At 38.0% G+C, this 16,150-nt stretch overlaps 1 protein-coding gene across 1 annotated transcript; it reads left to right on the top strand.

Moving 5' to 3' along the window:
• Nucleotides 1-1,227: 1,227 nt before the first annotated feature.
• Mgstl (Microsomal glutathione S-transferase-like) lies at nt 1,228-12,992 on the top strand. Its single transcript, XM_067784888.1, has 3 exons — nt 1,228-1,483; nt 12,290-12,369; nt 12,551-12,992. The coding sequence occupies exons 1-3, from the start codon at nt 1,349-1,351 to the stop codon at nt 12,792-12,794; spliced, it is 459 nt and encodes a 152-aa protein (XP_067640989.1). The 5' UTR covers nt 1,228-1,348; the 3' UTR covers nt 12,795-12,992.
• The last annotated feature ends 3,158 nt before the right edge of the window (nt 12,993-16,150 follow it).

Raw genomic sequence — 16,150 nt, 5'->3', positions numbered from 1 at the left:
TGAGAAAGCTTAAATACATAATCTTATCTCTCATACTTTAAAGACCCAATGCTTAGTTTGCTGATATGTGTAGCACAATTTTAATCAAAACCTCAAACCCAACAGGAAAATTATGATTGACTGCTTAAGTACTACAAACCTAGGTCTCAACCTGATGTACTTTAGCTTGAACACCCACAATATTTCGAAAAATCCACAAACTTGAAAAACTTTTCATCTACAATAAAAAATGTACATAACGTGTTATTTTTTGTGCTGGTTGTATCTTATTTCGAACAAACAAGTTTTTCCTACGATTTTACGAAAGGCCGGCGGTTGTAAAGAAAAGCTTAAGAAAAATGTTAAATTGTTTTAAAATGCAAGTAAAACTTCGAATCTTATGTATTTGACAATATACGTGTACCTTGAAATAAATGCCTTTCAATTTAATAACGACATTAATAAATCGAAAAAAATTCTATGGAGTTAAAAAGTCCCTTGGAAAAGTATAGGACTAAAGCTAGCTAGCCATCCCCAAGAAAGTGCCTTCATAAAGAAGGGGCATATATTTCTTATACTCAGTCAATAAATCAGAAAATAGCTTCGTAAGCTCGCGTTGCAAACCTAATGGCCCGTATCGTGTTGTACGATCCGTGATCGAACTCAGTTCTATACATAGCAATAGCACTGAAATGTTGATTCGGATTAGGGTTGTACGTGGAATAATGCCTACGAGTACTTATTAGATTCATAATTTATTATCATTTTTACGAATAGGTTGACAGATTTATATTTATCCTTTGATCGAGATTGGTGATCGTGATCGTAGAACGCGATGCGAACCCACATTTTTTATAAGGTAAGAGGAACGTAATAATATTTTTACTCACAAACTGATTGACCCAGCGTAAAGGCGACTGGTGCGCTTTGTTGGACGGTCTTTATCGGTTGAAAGGTTACGGGACAATTGAGTAAGAAAGCAAGTAACAGTAATCGAAGCAGAAAAAAATTAAAGGTTACGTCTGTTACTATTGTGAGGATAGCGCTTTAAAAAAGTGTAACAGTTATTCGTCGCCACCCTGTAATCAAGTTTCCGTTTGAAAAATTAAGCTTAGCGTTCTACGCATTTTCTTACAGGGTACTATTAAACATTCTACATATTTTAAACTTGCGTGTGAGCTTCAAAGTCACACTCTCAATGCACATCTAACACGAAACATACACTCAGTTACTATAAAAAAAAGACTTCCATGAAAATATGAGTACCGCATATAAATTAGTTGCCCAGCAGACATACACAATATCGGAGTGATTTGTCAGTATACTGAATAGATATAACAAAAAAATAAAGAAGAACAGTGAAAGTAAAATGGCAGTACTCTTGAAGGATTTAATAACATTGGACAATGAAGTCTTCAGTGCCTATGCTTTTTGGGCTGGAGTTTTGGTAATCAAAATGTTGCTGTTGTCAATATTAACAGCTATACAACGCATAAAAACAAAGGTATGTTATATGCATGAATACATATACATACCCATATCAGTGTGACTTCAAGTGCTCGAAACATGTTAAGCATTGTAATTAGTTATGGGTGCCAATTTAGTGATATGCCTTCTGATTAAAAACCTGCTAAAAGCTTAATGTATAATATAAAATTCATGAACCTACCTAACATATATGAATTGCCTTCGCCACCCCCGTGATGCATTAACCAAAAAAAAATGAGATTAATAAAACACCGCTTATGTATATTTTATATTCCTTGCGGGTTATATAATTGACTTTGCAAAAAAGCGGTTACTGGGGTTCCATTGGAAAACGCCGGGTATGCCTCCTAGTTTGTGGTTATCCATATTCATCATATAGGTAGAAGGGCCGCTAAAATTCAAACTGTGGCTGTGAGAGTAAAACTAAAATCATCTTATTGGTAGTGGTTTAGTTGTTGATGAAAAATCAATGAGGTATAACGTATGAACGCATGTTTATTAACACACAAAAAGTAATTCGTAAATATGTCATTTAAATACTACTTTATTGCTTCAATCTAAGGAAATTTTTAAACAAAATAAATTGTTAACATGAAACCATCAAAAAAACATACTGCGCATGAGCGTTTGTTTGAAAAATGTCATTTCGCAAATGCGCAAATAAACAATAGCCTCACCCAATGTTGCTAAATACTGCTTAAATACCAGGCATGCTTAACGAACGAAACGATATCATTTCGTTACGATAATCAACGTTAATAAACGAAACGAAATGACTTCGTTTCGTTTATTAACGTTGATTATCGTAACGAAATGATATCGTTTCGTTCGTTAAGCATGCCTGTTAAATACGAATAAAGGCCTAAGAGAATAATAATACGTGTGAAGTGGCGCCAATAATTATTCAGCTAAATGGGGACCGCTATATGACATATAGTCAGGAAGGCCACTCTTTGACTCTCAGCATTTTCGGGCTGAGTAGTATGCATGTATATACACCCCTATTCTGCATTTCGACTACGTTCCCGTTCTACGCTCCGCTTAAAGGCCGAATTAATGGTGACTTATAACCATAAAGCCATAACTAGATAAAACAGCTGATCGAACCAACCTTATGGAAATCAATGTAATCGATTAATGGTGCCATACCATAACACTAACTCGATTACTATGATTTCTTTAAGGTAGGTTCGATCAGCTGTTTTAACTGGTTATGGCTTTATGGTTATAAGTCACCATTAATTCGCCCTTAAAGCTGGATACATTGGTGCTTTATCGGTAACCGTATCGGTAACCTTATAACAGCTGATTCGACCAAACTTATGAGAATCAATGCAATCGATTATTGGTGCCGCTAAGGTCGTAACCGTATCGTAGCCAACCAATTGGGTTTTGGTTTGCCGTCGTAACGATAAACAGCTGAATACGTTAGGGATACGGATACAGCGATACGACATACGGCACCAATGACTCCGGCTTAAATCAAAGTTGGGTATTCTGCATTACGACGGAATCGTAACGAGAAGAGGAAGAGCAAATGATTTTTCGAAATCAGCTGTTTTTACGGAATGTGCGAACATTGGAACAAAATAAATTAAAGAAAATTTGTAAAAAACACTGAAAAACGTTTATATTTTATTATCCAAGCCATTTTGTACAAAGAAAAGGAATAGAATATATTGCTGCTGTGTTATGTTTTTTTTTAGTGAAGTGCTTTCATAATTGTAAGTGTGTTTTTGTCGTTCTTTTGTCCAATTCCCTGCCGTGGCCACAAAGTTTTGTTAAAACGGATTCCTGCACGAATATAGTTAACATTTTCTGAATTTTATGGATGCTAATTTCATTGCAGTGGCCTAAAATACTTTATGAAGATTTATTTATTATTTCCGCAAGGATTGTTTACTTTTTCGCTTCAACTTCCTCTACTCCGGCAGCTTACCATGGCATATAATTGTACCCAACGAACAGACACAAATTATAGCTGTATATTATAATGGAATCAATAGCCGCGGCAGTATTTATGGAGTTGGAAAGCAACCCATACGAAAATGGCCAGGCGAGAATGGAAAGGCAAATATTGCGAGATTTGTGTAATCCATTTGAGATGAGTGACGAATTGTAAGAAATTTAACTTAATTGGTAAAGTTTAATGACTTATTTTGTTATTTAGGTTAAAAACAAACACTTTCGACTTAATAAGGATGCTTTCAAGTATGTGTTAGATACTTTTGCAGGGCAAATACGTCCAAGGACTTCGACATCGCGGCCACCGTGGTGTGATGGGAGCGTGCTCCGCTTACCACACCGTATGCCCTGCGCTCACACCCCGGGCAAAGCAACATCAAAATTTTAGAAAATAAGATTTTTCAATTAGAAGAACATTTTTCTAAGCGGGGTCGCCCCTCGGCAGTGTTTGGCAAGCGCTCCGGGTGTATTTCTGCCATGAAAAGCTCTCAGTGAAAACTCATCTGCCTTGCAGATGCCGTTCGGTGTCGGCATAAAACATATAGGTCCCGTCCGGCCAATTTGTAGGGGAAATGAAGAGGAGCACGACGCAAAGAAGCTCGGCCTTAGATCTCTTCGGAGGTTATCGCGCCTTACATTTATTTATTTTTTTTACTTCGACATCGGCATGTTGTTTTTGACCTGGAAACATATAAAAAACAATCATCATCAAGCCATTTACGTTTCTTAACAAGTTTTACTTACATTTTTACTAAAATTCTGTTATAAGTTAATAAAAAAATAAAAAGAAAATATTTTTCCGCCACTTAGTTTGCAACTTAGAAAAATGGAACTACGATCGAAATGCAGAATACACAAAATCGAACGATTCGAAGTTGGATCGAAAGAGATTGGAACACAGAATACCAAAATTGCCAAATCGAAAAAATTCCAATCCAAGTCGAATTGCAGAATAGGGCTGATAGCCTGCAGCCAGTCACACTAGTTATGAACTAGCGTAAATCCATCTCATTAAGAGACGAAAGCTCAATATTAAAGAGCACTACGAAATGCTAAACAGAGAGTGTTTGCTTAATTGTCACAAACTCGGACACCCTCGGACACGGCCCGGTGAGCCCCGTTATCAATACACACTATCCTACCGTTGAAGAAGAAGAAAACAGTGGCCCAATTTCGTTCTGAATACTGTAACAGGTTCAAGTCTTACTTGTCTGTAATCAACCACGACATACGAAATGCAAAATGGCAAAAGCTCCCCTTTGCACACTTGTTTAGTCACATCCTAGCAGCAGATCTAAAATGGTGTGGATATTCGCTAGCATCAGCTTAAAGTAATCGCACCAGTGTAAAAATAAGGCACACCCTATGCATGTATGTATAACTCAAAACTTAAGAAATTTCAGTTGAATCTTTTTGCACGAAGGGCAGATATAACTTTTTTAGCGGTGATAGGATGATTAAAAGGCATAGATATCAGTACACAAATACGTACTCGCATACATACATAGGTACAAAGTGCAAAATTAAGCTTATTGTGAGAAATTTTAGTTTATTAAGTAACATTGAGTTGAAATTTCTGAAGTGGCCTCCTTTGAAAACTGTTTTTTAACTAGTTGATAATTAAGCACCTTTCTGGTGAAATATGCATTTAAAATACTGTTTTTTTTTAATTGGTGAAGATTTCTACAAGCCGCTCTTTTTTGCTCTTTTGGAATACCTGAAAAACCTATTAAAAGCTCAAAACTTTTCCCACTCGAAAAATTTTATATCTCTGAAATCCACCAAAATTGACGCCCTAAAACCCAATATAGATGTATACTTCTCACTATACTGTTACTTTCTTGGGATTGCTTACACTCTAATACACTTTTAGGTGCTATGTGAGATTATTGCCTTAATTGCTGCTTGGCTGTAACTATAAATTTGACGCGGTTCCAGTGTTTCTAACTGCTTTGGTTACGGCTATTAGTTACGCCTGAAAAACGCTACAGCGATCTGGAAGCTTGTGGGATCTGTTTATTTCCGGATCAGCACAGTATTCCGCTATCGGCGTACGCGTACATCGCCTCGTTTGCCATTTGGGCACCTTTGCGCCAACCATCCAGCTCTATTGCGACTCTAAGAGCCCCTGCGAGGGCCAAATACGGAATCAGGTAGTCTGTTCGTCCTGTAATTTGGATGAAATACTACTATGGTCATATGGTCTGCGCTCAAGCTGCCCGAGGCACTTAGCCTCGTTGCAGTTAACGCCATGTTCTTTGCCACCAGGTCTAACAGTGCAGCCGTAGAGGTTGTTTTCCGGGCTTCCGTAATGCTAAGCATTGATAGCCTGCATACCCCTTCTAATTTTTTGAGGTAGGTTGTTTGTTGTGTGGCTGTCTGCCAAACACGGACTAAAAGTACTATTACTGCGGAGATGCTAAATAAATCTATGGGGCCTATTTTGTTTTGTTGATTTTCCGACATGTTGGATAAATGATGTTTATTGGAACGATTTTCCATCATCCCTTGTTAAATTTGGTTTCGAGAACGAAAATCGGCACTGATGATGGCACGACGCCGAAACCGGTTTGTCTCGAAACCAAATTTGACAAGGGATGACGGAAAATCGTTTCAATATAGATACATCAAATATATGGGAATTAAATCAAGAACTGCTGAAAAAGAAAAAGGTACAAATGTTGAAACTTCCTCTACTCAAACATGCAACTGAGGAAGCTTAAGCAATCGTGGCTTTAGGAGATGGCAAGCAAAAAATGTGGAAACAATGCCGTCGTTATTTCGTCATTTTATAAACGATAATATTTATTTGTTTGTCTTTGGTTTGGATTAGGTGATTTAAAAATAGAATTTTGTTTGATAATCAGTTGCCCCGAAACCCGCACAAACCAATGAAATCCGATTATTTGAAAAGTTATTTGCTATTGGAAATGTATATTTCAATTTGCACATCTAAAACTCGCCATTCACAAGATTTGTATGAATCTATTAAAATTTTATGCAGATAATAAAATATTTTCATTATTATAACACTTGATAGAAAATAACCACACAGCTGATTTTAACAACACAAAAATATTGGATGTGGAGAACAGAACAAGAAGAAGGATGACGCTAGAAGGGTTACGGATACAACAACAATTTAACAAAGCAATGAATTTTAAAGAAGACGTTGACAACATAAATTGCGCATATGCTACTGCGATCACACAAAATGTTTGAGCCTGGACAAGAGAAGATGTGCGGTGTTTTTTATATATATATAATTTTCCATTGATTATACCCAGATGTGATATTTAAATAATTGTTAACTTACCTTCCTGAGGAAGACGCGAATATGCGTCGAAACGCGTAGAAGATAAAATAAACGATGGTTTTATTTCAAAAAAATCGGCCGAAAAGCTCCACAATTTAATAATTAAACTTTACGACCTGGCCCAATATAAAATAATTAATAAAATATTTTCGCTTGACGATGGAACTAAAAACATTGTGTTAGGGATGTTGAGCCACATTAGTCCCTATATGCATATTTGTATAGTTCAGAAGAGCACTCAGAATTGCTAGATCCGCTTAATTAGCAAGCAGAAATATACCACTCTCATATCTGTCAAAAAACTTCCAAAAAAGTTAAAATTGTATAGAGGCTAGCTTCGCGTCCCTCGAAACTTGCGCCGTAGACGTCCAAATTAGATTGGGCGAGATTAAGAAAAGAAGAGAGTTGCACATAATCGACCAAGCGGAAAGGCGTAGACCCGAGCGTGGGGCTGTAAAGGGTCGAAGATCATATGTAGGTATTACAAACATAGACTAACAAATTTACTTCTATCATTAAAAAGAGAGGACTGTAGACTCATGACGGGTATTCTTACAGGAAACTGCTTTCTGGCGTCACGTGCCTTTAATTAGGCTTAGTCCGTTATAGCAGATGTAGGAAGTGCGGGTTGGAGGAGAAAACGATCGAGCACATTTTGTGCTGATGCCAGGCTAAGACTCCAACTATTATGAGTGATACAGCTGTCAGATCTAGAAGCAGCAAGTGGGTTAGCTTCTAGAAAGCTTCCAGCACTTGTCAACAGGACGGAGTCATTTCATAACATAGGTCCTGGTTTTTGATACGGTATTTCAGTTTGGTCGTTAAACAAACTTGCGTTAACACTACAAACCCATTCAGTCTATGTGACGTCCTGATGGATCGGACAGATCAACCTAACCTAACTTGGCTTCCCGTCTTAGTGGAGGAATAAAGAAATTTAAGTAACAAATGTTCACTTGCTTCTTTTTGTGTTTGTCATCGTTGATTCAACCTGATATATTCTGGACTACACCTTTAGAAGTTAGGAAATTATATTTGTAAACCTTTATGCTTCCATGGATAGAGGCAAACAAGCTATGGGCCGAAAACAAGTTATTACCATTGTTGGGCACAGTGTACTAAATTTTCAATTCCACTTACAATAAACTTTTTTACTACCTACTAACTTTTTGGAAGAGTACACTTAAAATTTAGTGGCGAACCTACATATTTTGTTTCAACTCGGCAAAGGTAGTGAAATTCAAAATTTAGTGCACTGTGCCCGACTATGGCCATTTTGGATCATTTATGTATGGTGCACAATGACTATGGCTATTGCCCGGTGGGTTTCTGCCGCAGTAAATCTATTTTCTATATCTGTAAGTATTTGAAAAATACAGTTTCTTAAGTTATTATCCTAATACTGTCCTTTATCGCGTTTACTCTCTACTAGCCTTCCTCTGCCATCTTTCTCCCACTTATACTCCTTCCTATTTTTATTACTTTAATCTTATATCACTCAATAGCCATTAGATCTCCCTCTGCCTCTCTCTTCGCTCTCCTGTTATTGTTGTTGCAGCAGTGATTCGCTTCATCCAATAGCTGCGACCACACGCAAATTTTCCCTCTCCTCTTCTTCTACTCTGAACTCCCGTTCTTCATCCCTATCTATCTCCATGCCTCTCCCTTCCTTGCCTGTCCTTCTGTCACTGTCTTTCCCTGCGCCTGTCCGTTTTCTTACCCCTAACCTTTTGCATCTCTCATTATGATGTTCCTTTCCCTTTGCCTCTCGGTCTCTCTGTTCTGGTGCCTCTGTCCCTCCTTATCAATTTCTCTGTCGAACTACGAATAGCATGTTTTCAAAAAGGGCCCAATTCCCGAAAAAAAACTATGCCGAATATCAACCTTACAAAAATTTTACCGAATTTCAAGGAAACCGCATCATAAATAAGACTTTTTGGAATAGGTAGCACTTCCTAGAATAAAACGTGTCGGAATTATTAACCTTGGTAAAACGCTATGTATATTAAGTTTCAAGAAAATCACTTCATATATAAGATTTATAAGAATAGATCGGCCCTGATCCACTTTCCGGAAAGAAAAGGCGTGCAAAGTATTAGCCTATTTAAAATACTCCAATAAATTTCAAACAAACCGCACTACTATGAATAATATTTTTATACTCAGCTGAGCAGAGCTCACAGAGTATATTCATTTTGTTCGCATAACGGTAATCCGTAACGGGATAAACTAATCGAGATAGATATAGACTTCTATATATGAAACAAGAAATTCATTTAGCCATGTCCATCCGTCCGTCTGCCGTAAACACGATAACTTGAGTAAATTTTGAGGTATCTTAATGAAATTTGGTATGTAGGTTCCTGAGTGCTCATCTCAGCTATTTAAAATGAACGAAATCGGACTACAACTACGCCCACTTTTTCGATATCGAAAATTTCGAAAAACCGGAAAAGTGCGATAATTCATTACCAAAGACGGATAAAGCGATGAAGCTTGGTAGGTGCGTTGAACTTATGACGCAAAATAGAAAATTAGTAAGATTTTTGACAATGGGCGTGGCACCGCCCACTTTTAAAAGAAGGTAATTTAAAAGTTTGGGAAGCTGTAATTTGGCAGTCGTTGAAGATATCATGATGAAATTCGGCAGGAACGTTACTACTATTACTATATATGTGCTAAATAAGAATTAGCAAAATCGGATGACGAACACGCCCACTATAATAAAAATTTTTTTTTTTTAAGTCAAATTTTAACAAAAAATTGAATATTTTTACACTATATAAGTAAATTATGTCAAAATTCAACTCCAGTAATGATATGGCGCAACAAAATACAAAAATAAAACAAAATTTCAAAATGGGGGTGGCTCCGCCCTTTTTCATTTAATTCGTCTAGAATACTTTTAATGCCAAAAGTCTAACAATAATTTACCAATCCTTGTGAAATTTGGTAGGGGCATAGACTCTATGACGATAAATGTTTTCTGTGAAAATGGGCGAAATCGGTTGAAGCCACGCCCAGTTTTTACACACAGTCGACCGTCTGTCCTTCCGCTCGGCCGTTAACACGATATCTTGGGCAAAAATCAATATATCTTTACTAAACTTAGTTCACGTACTTATCTGAACTCATTTTATCTTTGTAAAAAAAATGGCCGAAATCCGATCCGATGGTCGATATCTCGAAAATGCCTAACAACTAAGGGCCACTCCCTTTTAAAGCCCTCACTAATACCTTTAATTTGATATCCATATGGTACAAACACATTCTAGAGTCACCCCTGGTTCACCTTTATGGCGATATCCCGAAATGGCGTCCACCTATAGAACTAAGGCCCACTCCCTTTTAAAATACTCTTTAATGCCTTCCATTTGACACCCATGTCATACAAACACATTCCAGGGTTACCCTCGGTTCATTTTGCTAAATGGTGATTTTCCCTTTTTTTGTCTCCAAAGCTCTCAGCTGAGTATGTAATCTTCGGTTAAACCCGAACTTAACCTTCCTTACTTGTTCAGAAATAAAAGTGTTCCAAATATTTACCTATTCGAAAAATACCAAACTAATAAACTTCAAGCTAATCGCACTATTGATAAGATTTTTTAAAATAGATTGGCACCTGGTCCACTTCTCGGAATGAAAAGTTTTTCGAATATTAAACTAGGGAAAGACGTACCCCTAAGCCAAGAGAAATTTGCACCATAAATAAGTTTTCTTAGAACAGGTCGGCCGAAAGAAGCCGCATTAAATTTTAGGTTAGTTTGAACTGACCGGTCAATAAAGACCTCACATAGACTGAAAGTGTCCATAGTGTTACCAGAATTTGTTTGATGACCAAACGGAAGAACCCCAATCAGGTGCCAGGACATATGATATAGAATAACTCCGTCCTCTTGGCAACTACTAGCAATTTTTTAGGACCCAGCTTAATTGCTGCCTCGAGATCTGGCAACTCTGCTGGAGCCTTGACCTGGCGAGCGCAGGACACGAACACAGAACGTGCTCAACCGTTTCTTCCTCCAGCTCACACTTCCTACACTTGCTGTTACTGACGAGGCCGAACTTATAAGCATGTGACGCCAGAAGCCAGTGTCCAGTCAGTATGCCCATCGTGAGCCTTGAGTCTTCTCTCTTCAGAGATATGAGCCACTTTGTGAGTCTAATATCATAGGCTTTGCACATGATCTAAGAAATTTTGTAGCGCCGCGCTTTTTTTGCCCACGCCTTTCCTGCTTGATGGATCATATACAACTCCTGTCTCATTTTTGATCTCTCCTAAACAGATTGGGACGTCTATCGTTGACTCAGCGAGTGTTGAACCCGTCTTAGCCACCTGTTGTTGTTGTTGTTGTAGCGATAAGGACACTCCACGAAGGCCTTGGTGAGTGGTATCGATGTTGATGGTCATTTGCCGGATGCAGATCCGGTGTGTTCCGGTACCAAGCCCTACCATCTTGGGAATGAATTGTATTGACCACATGCGACCTTCTTGGCCATACCGCCCTCCCACCCTCTAGATCCATGAGGAGTTTGGGGTCGCTAGAGCCTCGGCTGTTAATGACGCACGATTCGCCACGGATAGGTGAGGTTGACAATTGGGTTTGGAGAAGCTTGCGCTGGCAACCTGAAAGGGGTGCGCTGCATAACCCCTTGAATTTGGTATTTTAGTCGCCTTTTACGATAGGCATACCTACCGCGGGTATAGTCTGACCCCCTAACCCGCTAGGGGAGCCTTAGCCACCTCATCAACCTTTTCGTAACCTTCTACCTCTTTATGACCGGGAACGCAATAAAGATGTATGGTACGGCCTGAGCGAAGTTTTTCCAATGCTTATTTGGATTCCAGAACACTTCTTGATGAAGTACTGTGTGAGATTATTGCCTTAATGGCAGCCTGAATTGACGCGACTGCAGCTTAAGCACGCTTCAGGAAATGCTGCTGCTTTCTTCACTGCTATGATTTTCGCCTGAAAACCACTACAGTAATATGGCAGCCTGTAGGATCTACTTATTTCTGAGTCAACCACTTCCAAAACCATCCGTATACACGTGCATAGTATGTTCTGCCATTTTCTGCATGCCGGCACCAACCCTCCATCTCAATTGTGGACCCAATATCTCTTGCGTATCTCAGGCACGGAACCATATTTCCGTTTGCCCGATATTAGATGGCGCTATACTGCTGTGGCCATAAGGCCTGCACTCAGCTGCCCTGAGGCCTTGAGCATTGTTGCCGTTGCTAACGCGATGTTTTTGGCCGTTAGGTCTGCAGGCGGGATATGTAGAATGGCATGCAGTTATGCTAGTCATTGATACTCTGCATACCCTCTAAATTTTTTTGCTATACTTTTTTGTGTGGCTGTCCACCAAACAAGAACCCCGCATTAATTTGTAATTCTAAACCAATTTCAAATCACCTTGAACTCACACAAAATACAAACGCACATGTGTGTTTTCATTATATTTATTTATAAACGATTTTTTTTCTTATTTACTAATAAAAAAATTGATTTTCTCTTAAAAACGGATTTTTTATAGACATTTGCTAATCCTGAGGATTTAATGAGCAAACACCAAAAAGTGAAATTCGATAACCCCGATGTTGAACGTGTACGCAGGTATGTAAATAACATAGTTGGGCATAGTGATGTATATTTTAGCGTACTCATTCTATGACCGTTCATTCCTAACGCAAAATTTTTAATTTTAGTTTGAATTTAGTGCGCTGAGCCCATCAATTGCTTGCTTATATTCAGCAAAGAAAAATAAATTGTATCCTTTATTCTCGTACATTTTCAGAGCTCATCGTAACGATTTGGAGAACATTTTGCCATTCTTGGTCATTGGATTCCTCTATGTGCTAACCAATCCATCAGTTGGCTTGGCTGTCAATTTGTTCCGTGCTGTGGGTATCTCCCGTATTTTGCATACCATCGTTTATGCTGTTGTTGTTTTGCCTCAACCAAGTCGGGCCTTGTCATTTTTTATTTGTCTTTTTGTCACAGTTTATATGGCCATTCAAGTTATTTTTGCTGCGTTGTGAGAACGTACACATTTATTGTTATAGTTAAAAGTATTTTTGTGCTATTCTCGCATAAAAAAAAAAAAAAAACAAAAAAAAAACTCTTAGGATATTCGTTTTAGAGCAATCTTCTGTAAGGAAATAGATGGTATCAGAACATGCTATGTACATGCAATGTAAATATATATGTAGTCTATTTTTACACTTTTGTCACAAATATTTATATTCGTTATTTATTCAAAGATACATACATAGGAAGGTAGGTGCTGATAGCACCGTACATCGAGCAGCCGTTCAAGTGATTACTAGAACAATTCTCATCGAGTTATGACCGCTGGAAAGAACAAGTAAGGAAGGCTAAGTTCGGTTGTAACCGAACATTACATACTCAGCTCCAAATTACAGCTTCCAAAACTTTTAAATTACCTTCTTTTAAAAGTGGGCGGTGCCACGCCCAATGCCCAAAATTTTACTAATTTCTATTCTGCTTTATAAGGTCAACCCATCTACCAAGTTTCATCGCTTTATCCGTCTTTAGTAATGAATTATCGCACTTTTTCGGTTTTTAAAAATTTTCGATATCGAAAAAGTGGGCGTGGTTATAGTCCGATTTCGTTCAGTTTAAATAGCGATCTGAGATGAGTGCCCAGGAACTTACATACCAAATTTCATTAAGATACCTCAAAAGGTACTCAAGTTATCGTGTTTACGGACGGACGGACATGGCTAAATGAATTTCTTTTTTCGCCCAGATCATTTTGATATATAGAAGTCTATATCTATCTCGATTAGTTTTTACCATTACGTGGTACCGTTATGCGAACAAAATGAATATACTCTGTGAGCTCTGTTCAGCTGAGTATTAAAAGGTTAGCAAACAAGGAGACGGAGCTAGAGTGCATTAAGGTTGTTAGTTAAAAAAGAAGTAAGGAATCATTCAGACTGCACCAAAGCGGTTTGGAACACTATCAAGGAGGCAGCGGTCAGCGATACTGTTGGCGTAAGCTAAATCGTGGGGCACTAGAAGCTTTGGCGAAGTCAATTTCTACGTTACCCTTAAAATCTTGGAAAATGCGCTGATATACCTAGAAGACAGTGAAAGAGGTCGGAGTGCGTTTATAACACTTCAACCATCGTCTGAGTGCGGTTTCAAATCCCGGGAGAAAAAGCTTTGAAGAGATTTACAAGGTATAATCGAAGCAGCTGTCGCCTTGTCCGTCCTGATGTCACGTTGTTTAAATTTTTCCATATTATTAAATAAATTACAAAATGAGTTTCTTTATGACTGCAAGTCAAGACGTACACAGCTGAGTCGCTCTTCAGACGCACCGGGAGTAGATCCTATTAGTTAGCTTCTTTTAACAATCGATAATATTTTTCTGCAGGGTTGCTACAAATTATCAACTTCGTTGAAACTACACGCAAAACAAAAATAAGATTAAAATAAAAACGAGAGTTCTATAATGGGAAATTTTAGTTTACGGATACATGGATACATGATTTGCTGCGATGGGAGCAATGTTTCTTCAAAACTTCGGACTGAAGCCAAAAAAAAACATTCGAAGCCCTAGTGAACAGAAATCCTAAGGTGCAAAACTCAGGAAACGAATTGCGTAATTGCCTTCTAAATTAAGACAGCGATTACTATTATTATGCCAGTCCAGTGAAAAGAATTGATGCATCGTTAGCGGACCCACTTTAAACATATGTAACTTGAAATGTATGATCCACGACAACTTCGTTGATCTCAACTAGTTTTAGATCAATATACATACGTTAAACGTCCAACGGAGAATTTACCACAAGTAATCGATGAAATTTGCAGTTTTTATGAAGTCCTAATTCAGAAAGGACACTGGGTTATATATACGGGTTTTAACTGCAATGCCCTTCAGACGTTACATATTTTCTGCTTAACAAAATGTCCTGCGAATGGTAGTGGTGCTGTGTAATTTAAAGGAATATAAGTATCTCAATTAATAAGATGGAAAAATGGAAGTGACAACCTCCATATGTAGAGTTCGTGGTTTTATCGCTCTAACGCAGAAATGCTTGACCCTTTACAAACAAAAATTCAGACAAGAATAGAATAAATTGTTCTACAGGAAAGCGAGATATTTGCGAAAAATAGGTTTCCTTACCTTCGACACAAAAATTGGCGAATGGCTCAAACAGGCGGCTATGCATTCCTTCATATCACACACCAATACTTCCCTTTTCGACACATTTTGTTTATTGGAAAATTAGTAACGGCTGGTGGCCCTGAGATTCTTGATAAGTGGTAATTGAGGTTTAATAACCACTTAAAATATTTCGTTTACTAATTACAATTTTTATGTATGACTACGAAATTCATGGTTATTATTTTACATAGCACTCTGTGTTAGCAAAGATACAATCCTCGATTTACGCACTAAATGTGCATTCAGTTCCGCTTCCATCTTACTCGCTTGATGCTGCAAAGCGTGGCAAGCGACAGGGCGTTCTTATGTGAAAATTTTGATTTCGCTTCATTAGATTAAGAGAAACCCAATTGGTCCGACACACATACAACCAAGCCAGGTCGCTAACTTATACATGGAATTTTTACATACATACTTATTTAGCAAGTTTTTGTAAATCCGCGCCACTATGCCAACTTCCCAGGAGATCAAGAGCGAGCACGTTCTATGCTTTTGTCCTTCGCTGGCCAGACTAAGATTCCAGCTGTCTGGAAGGACACAGCTATCAGATCTAGAAGTTGCAAATGTCGTAGGATATAGAATATATCCTAGCTAGCATCTAATAACTGCAACATGACGGAGCATTTTGTAGCATAGGTCATGGTTTTTAATAGAGTTTTTCGGTTTCGTCTTTGAGAAAATTATTCCCCGGCATCCTTTTTATTACTCCCTGGGATGTATCTCTCTTGGACACGATTTCTCTAAGTCTCGCCATTTATGTCAGCACATACATTTTCCGTTAAGTTCAAACCACCCTGCATGTTGGAGCACTCTAACAATACTCCTTTGCAATGCGTTTGCGGACCATCATCAGCCGATCATTGCTCGTTTTTAACGACCGTGATCACAACACGATGACGATCGAACAGAGTTGCAAAAAGTAAAATATTGCATACAAATAAGTGATGATAAAATTTTACTATGGCAACTCTGATAAAATGCAACAGCGCACTGGTTTTATGTATACATACTATAGTATAGAGAAATATTAGTTTCTTTATTTACGCAAATTCTAAATAACATAAGAATATTCGTAGTAAAAAATATAAAAGTTGTATTGCCCCTCTTTATTTACTTTCATTTTAAATTAAATTCACTCCCATAATTCTTTCCGACACAACTCCTCTTTAGTACTTTGGCATATGATCCTCTGTG

The sequence above is a fragment of the Eurosta solidaginis genome, chromosome 4, assembly GCF_040869045.1.
Source record: "Eurosta solidaginis isolate ZX-2024a chromosome 4, ASM4086904v1, whole genome shotgun sequence".
Taxonomy (NCBI): Eukaryota; Metazoa; Arthropoda; class Insecta; order Diptera; family Tephritidae; genus Eurosta; species Eurosta solidaginis.
Note: the sequence above shows the minus strand (reverse complement) of the source record. Positions and strands in the feature narration are given on the sequence as shown.